The sequence below is a fragment of the Ostrinia nubilalis genome, chromosome 18 (assembly GCF_963855985.1).
Source record: "Ostrinia nubilalis chromosome 18, ilOstNubi1.1, whole genome shotgun sequence".
Lineage (NCBI taxonomy): Eukaryota > Metazoa > Arthropoda > Insecta > Lepidoptera > Crambidae > Ostrinia > Ostrinia nubilalis.
Window position 1 is genome coordinate 468,771 of NC_087105.1, and position 11,662 is coordinate 480,432.

The 11,662-nt window shown below is 39.6% G+C and overlaps 1 protein-coding gene across 3 annotated transcripts in view; it reads left to right on the forward strand.

The window, feature by feature from the left end:
- The window catches only part of LOC135080453 (high affinity copper uptake protein 1-like), a 32,475-nt gene extending 25,928 nt beyond the window's left edge, over positions 1-6,547 (forward strand). For all 3 annotated transcript variants that reach the window (XM_063975091.1, XM_063975088.1, XM_063975089.1), the window contains 3 exons: positions 1,860-1,987; positions 4,267-4,374; positions 5,038-6,547. In XM_063975091.1, the coding sequence (XP_063831161.1) occupies positions 1,860-1,987; positions 4,267-4,374; positions 5,038-5,239 (438 nt within the window). In that variant the 3' untranslated portion in view covers positions 5,240-6,547. The remainder of the gene's footprint in view (positions 1-1,859; positions 1,988-4,266; positions 4,375-5,037) is intronic.
- Positions 6,548-11,662: the final 5,115 nt, after the last annotated feature.

Consider the following 11,662-nt stretch of genomic DNA (forward strand, 5'->3'; position numbering starts at 1 on the left):
CGTGTCTGGATTGTAGCAACGGGCTTAATCACCTCACATAATCCAAGTACCTCGACTCGAGCGAACCTAAATGGCATGGCACTATTTGAAATAAAAAATCTCCATACAGTTGACGATAGCACGTGCTGTTGCATTAGACAGCTCGATTCGTGCCTCCAAAGCACTGAATCATATTTTTTGGACAATCAGGATAATTAAACCAAATAGGTTCTTTGACTAGCTTTACAGGAAGCTGCCTGAAGTTGCAACGCCTGAAAGAGTTATACTTTTCTTATCCAATGGACGCTAATCGCTTATCCCATAAGAATCTATAATATTGCTAACAAAGTACTGTCAATAATCAAATCGTTCAATGAAAAAAAGCCACAAGACGCGCGACCGAAGGTCAGCGACTGATAGCAACCATGTTGTAATCGCTATCAGCCGATGGAAACCGCACTCGACATTGGCTCCACTTTCCCACTGATAGCGACGGAAGCCGCAAGCGGGAATCAAACTTAGTGGCAGAGTGGTTGGGTTTTTCAATTTTTCTTTTATTTTATAAAGTTACTTGTACCCACCGCGACGCAATAAACTTATGTTGCAAGTTTGTTTGTTCTGCTGCCTTTACTTAGCCTGAACAAATAAGTAACTTAACTACTTAACCTGTGTATAATTAGTTTCCAGCGAGAACAATATTGTATTCAGTCTGTTGTATTTATGAATAAAATAAAAATATTGATAAGCGTTTAGTGTCGATAGATAAAAGACATTTTCACCCATATAAAACAAAATAACCGCATTTAATTACATTTGGCTTTTATATCTGTTTAATGTTTATGCATCCTGTGTGTAATTTTAGTATCTTTCTTCATAATGTTTATTAAGGCACATTATTGTTAAACGATAAGGAATTAAGCAAAATTAAATGAGGGACTAGCCGGTAGAACTCACATGTTTAGATCTTTTATATGGGCACATTCCGCACAAGCACGATCAAGTTATCGAACTGTGTAGAACCCGCGGAAACGTATCGATGCTATGCTAACGTCAGATTACAACACTTTCTTGTGCTTAGTATTCGGGAGCCGCGACACTGTCACACTTCGCTGACAGGCGCTTCCTGCTGTATTGTTTTTGGCAGCGCCGGCGCAGCATAGCCGCGCGTACCGGGTTTCGGGAGCGTGGGAACACTATGTAATACTTATTTAGTAAATAAACAACTATGTTCAGCAGCAGTTAAAAATGAAACAGCTCTTACATGTCTCAAATAAAAAATAATTATTGTCTTTTTTGAGCGAGATAGTACCTATATTATTAATGGTGTTACACTCAGGCTCAGGGAATAATAATGATTTATTTGATTTATTTATTTCTCACACAAAAATACAGGATACAATACATTAAAGAATTCAAAGTTCAACAAATCATTCAGAGTGCAATGCCGAATCCACTTAAAGATAAAAATAGCTCTAAAACTAAGGTAAAAATATTATGATACCTACTACTTATTGATAAGTGAGATGAGATAATGAAGTCTGCTCTGCTAACCTATCTCTTCAATCTTGATCTTTGTAAAGAACACCATTGCAATGGTAAATTATTATAATTTGAAATGATTAGATTAATGAGTTAAGTTCACAGTCGACGACACACACATTTAACCTCAAAATATGGTATCTTCAGTTGTAACGGTTACCTACTTACGATTTGATTTTAACTTTTGATTAAAGTTAATAAAACTTCCAACATCTGCTAACTCAATCATAAATGCTCAGCTGAAAAGATCTTTAGACGATTCAACTAAGCTTAACAGATTCAGTTTCCCCTTCGAATTCAAACATATGATGGTATGAACACATCGTCATGTTCTGTTGCAGTTCCACGCCGGCGTGAACCAGGAGATCCTGTTCAACGGATGGGTGACCACCAACGCGCTGGAGCTGTTCGGCTCGGCCGTCGCCATCTTCCTCGCCGGCGTCCTCTACGAAGGACTCAAGTACTACAGGTAGGATCAACTTTTATACGCTGGTAGGGCAAGGACATGTAAAGGCTCCTTGAGTCCCGCAAATAAACACATTTTATGATTTTGATATCACATTCACATCATATAGTTTTTACGAATTGCACCTGCCTACATATTTTGATTACGATTGTGCTAAAAATTTAAATTTTATTTTCTCAACTAGTGGCCGCCCGCGACTTCGTACGCGTGGATCCCGTTTTACCCCCTTTCTTACGCGGTTTAGATTTTTTCATACGAATGTTTTTTCTCGCTAACTCCCGTTCCCGTGGGAATTTTGCAATATCCTGTTGTAACTAAGCTTTAAGTTTACTAAGGTACCTGCATGCCAAATTTCAAGCGTCTAACTTAAGCAGTTTAGATTTTTCATACAAAAGGATTTTCCCGCTAATTCCCGTTCCCGTGGGAATTCCTAAGTATACTATAACCTGCCCAGGAGTATGAAGAATAATTGTACCAAGTTTCGTTAAAATCCGTTGAGTAGTTTTTGTTTCTTTAAGGAACATACAGACAGACAAAAATTTTACTGATTGCATTTTTGGCATCAGTATCGATCACTAATCACCCCCTGATAGTTATTTTGAAAATATATTTCATGTACAGAATTGACCTCTCTACAGATTTATTATAAGTATACAGGGTGGAAACGATAAGTGATCTCACTCGATTATTTCTAAACTATACAAGATATCCAAAAACTGGTTACTGATCCTGAAAGTGCTTCACGAGCTCTATCCAACGGTACCAATAATAGGTTACAAAATAAATTGGATCTATCTGAAAATTCAATGTTTCCAGCCTCCATACATTTAGTAAAACCACATAATATTAAAAACTAGAGATGAAACGGATATCCGGTAACTATCCGGTAGGCCGGATATCCGGCCGGATACCGGATATTAAAAAACTACGACAATTTCCTATTAATAAAATGAAATACATTAATCTTTGAGGTAAATATAAATAAAATGGCTTATAATAATGGCGGCTTTTATTTAAAGTCCAAAAAGTTACAAAAAAAGCCATATTAAGACCTTTCAAAAAATTATTTTGTTTTTCTGGGCTATTCACTCTAATGACGAATACATAAATAGTAAATATCTGTTAATGACGAAATATTTCCAAATAACAAAAGCGATCTTTTTTCACTAATGGTCTGATGACATGATGCATGCATGCAGTTCAGTCAGATTACGCAACAAGTAAACTAATTTAATTTTCGCTATTCAATCACACACTCACGATAGCAACCGAAATCGCCCGAATTGATCTGCCCCCTAGACAAGTGGCAAAATCTATTCGGACGGATTTGATTTTCGAAAAGTGTGACTAGTCTAGTCTACTAATATACCCACTGATCGCGTTCGAAGCACCTGTGCGGCGCTAAACTCGTCACGACATGCAACGAGACAATGGGCCAACTATCCGGCCGCCGGATATCCGGCTATCCGGCCTAGCAGCTGGCCGGATATCCGGTATCCGGTATCCGGCCAAACAACTATCCGTTTCATCTCTATTAAAAACTGTTCAAAATATCCGAAAACTGGTTACTGATTCTGAAAGTGCTCCACGAGCTCTATCCAACGGTACCAATAATAAGTTATAAAATAAACTGGATCTATCCGAAAATTCAATGTTTCTAGCTTCCATACATTTACTACTGCCACAGTCATGGCACTCATGTCTTGATAATATTATAGCAAGTAAAGCCTAAAACCAATGTTTTTCATGAATAATTTTAAATAAGAATGCTATTTACGAGTTAATTTTAAGTGTTTATGATTTAAAATAAAAAAACAACACTTCTTATATTGTGTGCCTGACATAGTGGCATACATTTAGTATGGAGGCTGAAAAAATTGGCTTTTCGGATAGATCCAGTTAATTCTGTAACATATTACTGATATCGTTTGAAAGAGCTCGTGAAGCACTTTCAGGATCAGTAATCAGTTTTTCAATATCTTGTGTAGTTTAGAAATAATCGAATGAGATCACTTATCGTTTCCACCCTGTAGATTAAAGGTTAAGGCTCTAACGCCTAAAATTGAAAGGATTGTATCCCGAGTTTGGCTCCTAGGTCTGAAAAGTAGGTAGGCCGCCATTTGTTAGTCAAAGTCTTTTTATTCCGTGCTTAGGCCCTTTCCAAGGCACTTATACACGTCCCAAATAAGTAACTTGCTCTGCCACTACTTCGGGACAACAAATGCGCTGGTGTTTTTCTTTCTAGTGCATAATTTTGATCTTCTGAGTTTTCATGTTTGCAGAGAGGCGTTGTACGTGAGCTCGACGACAGTGACCAGGGACTCCCAGGTCAACATCGCCAAGAACGAGTGCGGCACCAACACCAACTGCAGAGGACCTACCGTTGTCAAGTAAATATATTTTGTATAGCTTTTTCCCGCGGCTTCACCCGCGTGAAATTTATTTTGTCACAGATCGTCATAAATTATAGCTAGCCCATATGCTATTCTGGGTTATAAACAATAATACTGTAAAGTTTCAAAGTAAAAATGAAGATCGTTTCGTCTCTACACTAAAACATTTAATTAGCAAAATATCTTGCCGACGCTTCAGGCTGTCCATCTTGTATTTACGGTTAAAACAGGATAATAAATTGCGTATAGCGACTGAACTAAGCATCCAAATCCAGTTATGTATGTAAATTGATTCACCATGCGATCTTTTCCAAATTAATATCGTCTGATATACACTGTTATTAGTAAAACACTAGCAACCTGCGGGGTTGCTGGTGTTTTGACCCTGTATAACGACATAACGAGCAAGTCACTATTGCTTGAAAAAGATAGTTCTTGATGTCTTTGCCAATCTAGGTTTAATTTGTTTTAATTACTTAGTAAAAGAGGAAAGATTTGATTGTTTGTATGAATCTGACTAACGAAACTACTGATCTGAATTGAAAAATCTTTCACCATTAGTGGCTTTATTCTGATGAACATAGATAGTTGCGAAGTTCGCCGAGTCGGCTAGTAAGAAATAAATTAACCTTTTTTCTTATTCGTTCCGTTTCGTTTCAGGTACACGATGCTATCGGGCGGCCACTTCATACAAACAGGTTTCCACATAGTGCAGTCGACGTTCTCATACATCCTCATGTTGATATTCATGACTTACAACGTGTGGCTATGCATGGCTCTGGTGCTGGGCATGGGGCTCGGCTACTTCTTCTTCGGCTGGCGGAAGAGCTCCGTCGTCGACTCCAACGAACACTGCCAATGATCCACAGACTCGCCACCGAGGGTTTTAAGCCAGGACGTATAGATCAACATCTTTGCCTTGTTTTGTAGGATCTCGAAAAGACAATACAATAACTTTGCCCTGTTTTGCATGACAATTTTTCGAAAATATGAGGCTTTTGGCTTGATACCCTTATTATGAACATTTGTACAACACTACAGCAATATTGAATTGAAATTAAGTACCTATCAATGAAGTATTTACGAGGTATGTAGCTAGTAAGTTTTAACTAACTCCCTTACTTATAATTTCCATGGGCATTGAACACTGAGAAGACATTTCCTTACAAAATGCCATTTTGAAAGTGCTCAAAGCTCATGTAACTCTATCAGTAAGGGGGAAATGCAATCAGGTTACATGGTGCTGTAACCTTTTCAACTAAATTAGTAAATAATAAGTAAGTACTAGTGTACCTATAGTCTTGCCATTCCATTTATTATGAACTATTTTATGAGTTAAATTGTTAAAAGATTTTTTCATTTTAAAACCTTTTGAATTGTTTAACTCAATCATCAAATTTGCTCGATTACACTTTGTAGCAGAGGCAATATACTATTTGCACTTCCATTTCTTCACTGAATAAACATAAAGTTTACCTACTTTTAAATACCGTGGTTTAAGTCGTTATTGTCGTCGTCAGTACCTTTATAAATATTAAAAATTATTCATTAAAATACCTAATTTATATCATTAAATTACCATTATTTATTGACATTAATATTATCTACTGTCTGAGAAAAATAAATTTGGATTTGCTACCCAGTAATTCCTGTGCCATTTCTATTCAAAAAAAAGATAAACAAAACCATGTCTCTTCTTTTATGTCAAAAATATTATACCTACAGCAAGTTTCCCGGAGTACGAAAGAATTTTCCACTAGACCCTTATTGCTTCAAACTAAGAAAACATCATCCAAACTAGAATTTCTTTTTATTCAGATTTGTACCGAAAGTTAGGAAACTGGAAATATAGCTCAAGCCAATCAATTTCACTGTACTAGCAAAATTTATCATGACAATAAGCTATGAGTCCACGGGCCAATACTGCATGTATTATTATAAGTATTAATGACAATTTATTTTATTGTATATCTATAATGTACTGTACAATAAGCGATAACCTTTTTGTAAGTTCAAAATTAAATTGAAGTAAGTAAATTAGGTATTTCACTTAAAGAATTTGGAAAAATGTGATAATTACATTATGTATGTAGATTTAAGTTTATGTAAATAAGATTTAACTATGAGAAATACATTCCTGTTATTCAAATAAAGATATTCAATATAATTACATGGTATTTTTCTTATTAATAAAAGTGTTCCGCACTATAATTACTTACTTGGCTAAGTTGCACCATCTTACTTTAACTTTAACAGACGTCTAAAATCTGTCAAACTCCATACAAAAACCACCGGTGATGGTTATACATAGTTACGGTAAAAGTAAGTTGGTGCAACGCAATGTGGTAACAAAAGGTAGGTACTTACTTGAGCAGGTTTTTATGAAAAAAAACTTACTTTACATTTCCTAAGTGTAGACATGACCTGCCTGCCTATTTGTGATGTTTATATGTCCTCGATCGACATGGGAGACATTGTGGTAGGTACTTGGACGAATAAACCGTTTAGTCGTCCAAAGGTAGGTCCTACCATAATTTAACAAGCTACTAGGTCAGTTTCTTATTACGCTGCAACTAATGTTAAACACTGACCCTCCCACTGCATCTCCTCCCACTTCAATAGGTATGTACAACAATAATAAGCGTCTTGTAGTCTTCTGAGTTAAGATAAGGTAGATCTTAGCTCTATGTTACTTTATATGTTAGTTCATAGGTAGGGTAGTACGACTAAGGGCCGGGTCTTCAGAACGTGTTTTGCCCTACACAATCAACAAAATCATTCTACAACAACTTAATAACTAAACGTTGAATGTTTATTAAATATGTTTTTGGTAGGGCAATACACGCGCTGAAGCAGGGTCGGACTGGGCCGGAAGGGCCCGGGTGGCTGATCGCAATCCCGAGGCCCGAGACTAGATCATGGTGATGGGATACTATCGAAAAATACTGAGATACACAAATTGAGATAAACAAACTGTAAAAAATTTATTACAATACTAAAATAAAGTAAAATAATAAGTAGGTATTTACTAATAACAAATAATAATATAAAGCTAGCCAATCAACATTTTTTTTAAAACAGGAGAACTTTCAGCTAAGCAGTTAATAACTCGATCGTAAAAGCTGCTGTTTTCGTAATCCTTGATTAGATCCGATTCTGTATTTAATACAGTGTGAGTTACGATAAAGTGCACATATGAAATTAGGTGAAACTAGATCTATTTTTATCGACAAAAAACAGGTCAAAAATTTTTTGAGATTTTTTTTTAATTTTTTTTCTTCCAATTACTTATTGTAAAGAAAACGTAATAACTTTTAAACTAAGAGGTATATCCTGTAAAAACAGTAATAATGCTAAATAACAGACGATATTAAAAAATACATATAAGAAAATGCCAACAAATAATAAAAAATGATACTTTTTGAAAAAAAAATTAAATTCGTGTTTTTTTGGTTCGTTCGTTTCAGCCAAATGACGTCCACTGCTGGACAAAGGCCTCCCCCAAGGTTTTCCACAATGAACGGTCCTGCGCTGCCCGCATCCAGGCTCTTCCCGCGACCTTTACCAGATCGTCGGTCCACCTAGTAGGAGGCCTGCCCACGCTACGTTTTCCAGCCCGTGGTCGCCACTCGAGAACTTTCCTGCCCCAACGGCCATCGTCTCTACGAGCTATGTGCCCCGCCCACTGCCACTTGATTTTAGCAATTCTGCGAGCTATGTCGGTTACTTTGGTTCTCCTACGGATCTCCTCATTTCTGATTCGATCACGCAGGGAAACTCCGAGCATAGCCCGCTCCATCGCCCTTTGGGTGACCTTGAGCCTTCTTATGAGGCCCATAGTAAGCGACCACGTTTCGGATCCATATGTCAACACTGGCAACACACACTGCTCGAAGACTTTCGTCTTGAGACACTGCGGTATTTCGGACATGAGTATATGGCGAAGCTTCCCGAACGCTGCCCATCCGAGTTGGATTCGACGATTGACCTCTTTCTCGAAGTTGGACCTACCTAACTGGACTGTTTGTCCCAGGTATACATAATTGTCGACAACTTCGAGTGTAGAGTCTCCAACCTTCAGAGGAGTGGGTGCAACACGGACATTAGACATGATTTTTGTCTTGTCCATGTTCATTCTGAGGCCCACTTGTTGAGAGGCTCTACTGAGGCCATCGAGCATTGTGCCTAGATCCTCCAAGGTCTCAGCCATGACTACGATATCGTCCGCGAATCGAAGGTGGGTGATGTACTCGCCGTTGATATTTATGCCAAATCCGTTCCAGTCCAGAAGCTTGAAGACATCTTCCAGGGCGGTGGTAAACAGTTTTGGAGATATGACGTCTCCCTGTCTTACCCCTCGCTGCAACTGGATAGGTTTCGAATCCCGATCCTGGAGGCGGACCGACATTGTGGCGTTTTTGTACAAACCCCTCAACACTTCGATATATCGATAGTCAATTTGGCACCTTTGGAGAGACTGTAGCACTGCCCAGGTCTCGACCGAATCGAAGGCTTTCTCATAATCCACAAACGCCAGGCAAAGTGGTTGATTATACTCCTCGGTCTTCTGTATAATCTGCCTTAGCGTATGTATGTGGTCTATGGTACTAAAGCCTTTTCGGAAACCGGCTTGTTCGGGAGGCTGGAAGTCGTCGAGCCTGCGAGCGAGACGATTCGTAATGACTCTTGAAAACAGCTTGTAGACATGGCTCAGAAGTGAGATGGGTCTATAATTCTTCAATAAGGTTTTGTCACCTTTTTTGAAGAAGAGTACCACCACACTTCTGTGCCATGTCGTAGGCGTTTTTCCTTCGAGGATGACGGAATTGAACAGCTTCTGAAGAGCCCTCAGTACCGGCGTTCCGCCTGCCTTCAAAAGCTCAGCCGTGATTCCATCATCACCCGGTGCCTTGTTGTTCTTCAGCTGTTTGAGAGCCATTCTAATCTCGTACAGACTGACGTCCGGGATATCTTCGGTATAGTGTCGGGTCAGTCTAGCTCTTGGGTCTTCGGCTAGATTTGTGACAGGTGCACGTACACTCGTGTATAATTGTCCGTAGAACTTCTCGACCTCTTCCAATATCTCCGGCCCCGACGAAATGGCTCTGCCATCCTCTGTCTTCAGCTTGGTCAGTTGACTTTGGCCAACAGACAGATCTCTTGCGAACACTTTAGAGCCCCTGTTTCGCTCAATCGCCTCTTTAATACGGTCTGTATTAGGTAAATTGGCGTAGGTCGCGAGTCAAAGACTTGGAGATCTGTCTGTTAAGGCGCCGATACTGAGCAGCATCTTCAGAGGACTGCAGAACCAAGTTCCGTCTCTCTTCCATGAGTTGATTGGTGAGGTCAGAGATCTTTTTGGTTCCTTTTGAACGACGGGTTTTAAAGAACTTAGACCCAGTCGTTTGGACAATTTCCACGAACCTGTCATTGTATTTGTCCACATTTTCGCAGTCTCCTAGGCATTCGAAACGATTTTGCAACTCGAGCTGAAAGCTTTCGGGGTTTTGGAGTTGGATGGGCGCTGGGCGGAGCGTAGACTTCATCAGTCGACATCTCTCGAGCTTGGGTCTGATATTCAATGTGCCTCTTACCATTCGGTGATCGCTTCCTGTTTTGACCGAATTGATCACAGAGACATCATTGAATATATGCTTCTTCGTCGACAAGATGAAGTCTATCTCATTTTTTGTAGCGCCATTGGGATGCAGCCATGTCCACTTTCGCTGTTTTGGCTTTCTGAAGAAGGAGTTCATCATAAAGAGGCCCTCCCTCTCCATAAAGCCAGCCAGCAGTTGGCCACGTGCGTTCCTCTCTCCGTACCCAAATTGCCCCACTTTCGGCTCATTATCGCTTCGTTTACCTAGCTTCGCGTTGAAGTCCCCCATCACAACGGTAAAATGGGACCGGGAGCCATGTATGGCTCTGGAAATATCCTCATACATGGTCTCCACTTCGTCGTCGGGGTGTTCCGTGGTCGGTGCGTATACCTGTATGACCTTCAACGAATACCGTTTGGTGATTCTGAGTATCAGGTACACTACCCTCGCCGAAACACTCTCGATCTGGACCACGTTGTTGACAAGGGACTTGTGGACGATAAACCCGACACCACCCTGGGACTGCTGGTCGCCCTCCCGGAAATAGAGCAGGTTTCCGGATTTAAGAATTACGGTGTCCTCCCCCTCTCTTCGAACTTCACATAATCCTACGATATCCCACCGTAACCTGCTCAGCTCTTCCTCGAGTTCCATTAGCTTCACGTCTGTACGCAGTGTGCGAGCGTTATAGGTTGCCAGGGCCAGAGGTCGTCGGTGTTGGTAGCCTGGCATCCCCCGGGGATTCTTCGCACCCCTTGCCCCACCGTTACCGTGACCGCTACCGTGGTCCGGGATAGTGGGGCCGCCGGGGACTAGGGGCCGTTTTTTTGTTTTTGCCACCATTTGGAGGGTTTTGCCCTAATCGCCACGCTTGGCAGGCGGGTTGGCGATCGCAGTTTTTTTGCTTGGTTTCGCACGCAGACGCTGCTGCCCGTCCGGTGCTACAGGAGTTTGTCGCCTCTTACGACACGCCTCCTGTTGGTGGTGGGGAAAAGTATTCTTTTACGGCCGTCCCCACACAGCACGTTTTTTTGGTTATTTGATAAATTTCTCCAAAAAATGCCCCTATAACAGGTGGTTTTTATTACTTTGTATTATTCTCTATCGTATTACCTTTGTAAAACCAAAAATCGCATGTCTCTATCCCTATCACAACATTTGCTATGATCGTTTGAACTAAGCCTCTCCGGGCGCGCCATTCAACGCTTCGTTAACTACGAAACTGAAAATGGCTCTAGATTTGTAATTTTGATAAAGACAAGTTAGATTTAAATAAAAACAAAAGATTTCGAAGTAAAATAAGCATTTTCGTTAAAATTAAAATTGTCCCTACCTGTAGCGGAGAATAATGTTGTGGTAGGCCTTTGTTCAAACTATCGTAGAAAATGTTGTGATAGGGATAGAGACATGCGATTTTTGGTTTTACAAAGGTAATACGATAGAGAATAATACAAAGCAATAAAAACCACCTGTTATAGGGGCATTTTTTGGAGAAAACCAAAAAAACACGAATTTATAAGCAGATTTTTTTCAAAAAGTATCATTTTTTATTATTTGTTAGCATTTTCTTAGTATTTTTTTAGTATCGTCTGTTATTTAGCATTATTACTGTTTTTATTTTATCAGGATATACCTCTTAGTTTAAAAGTTATTACGTTTTCTTTACAATAAGTAATTTTAAGAAA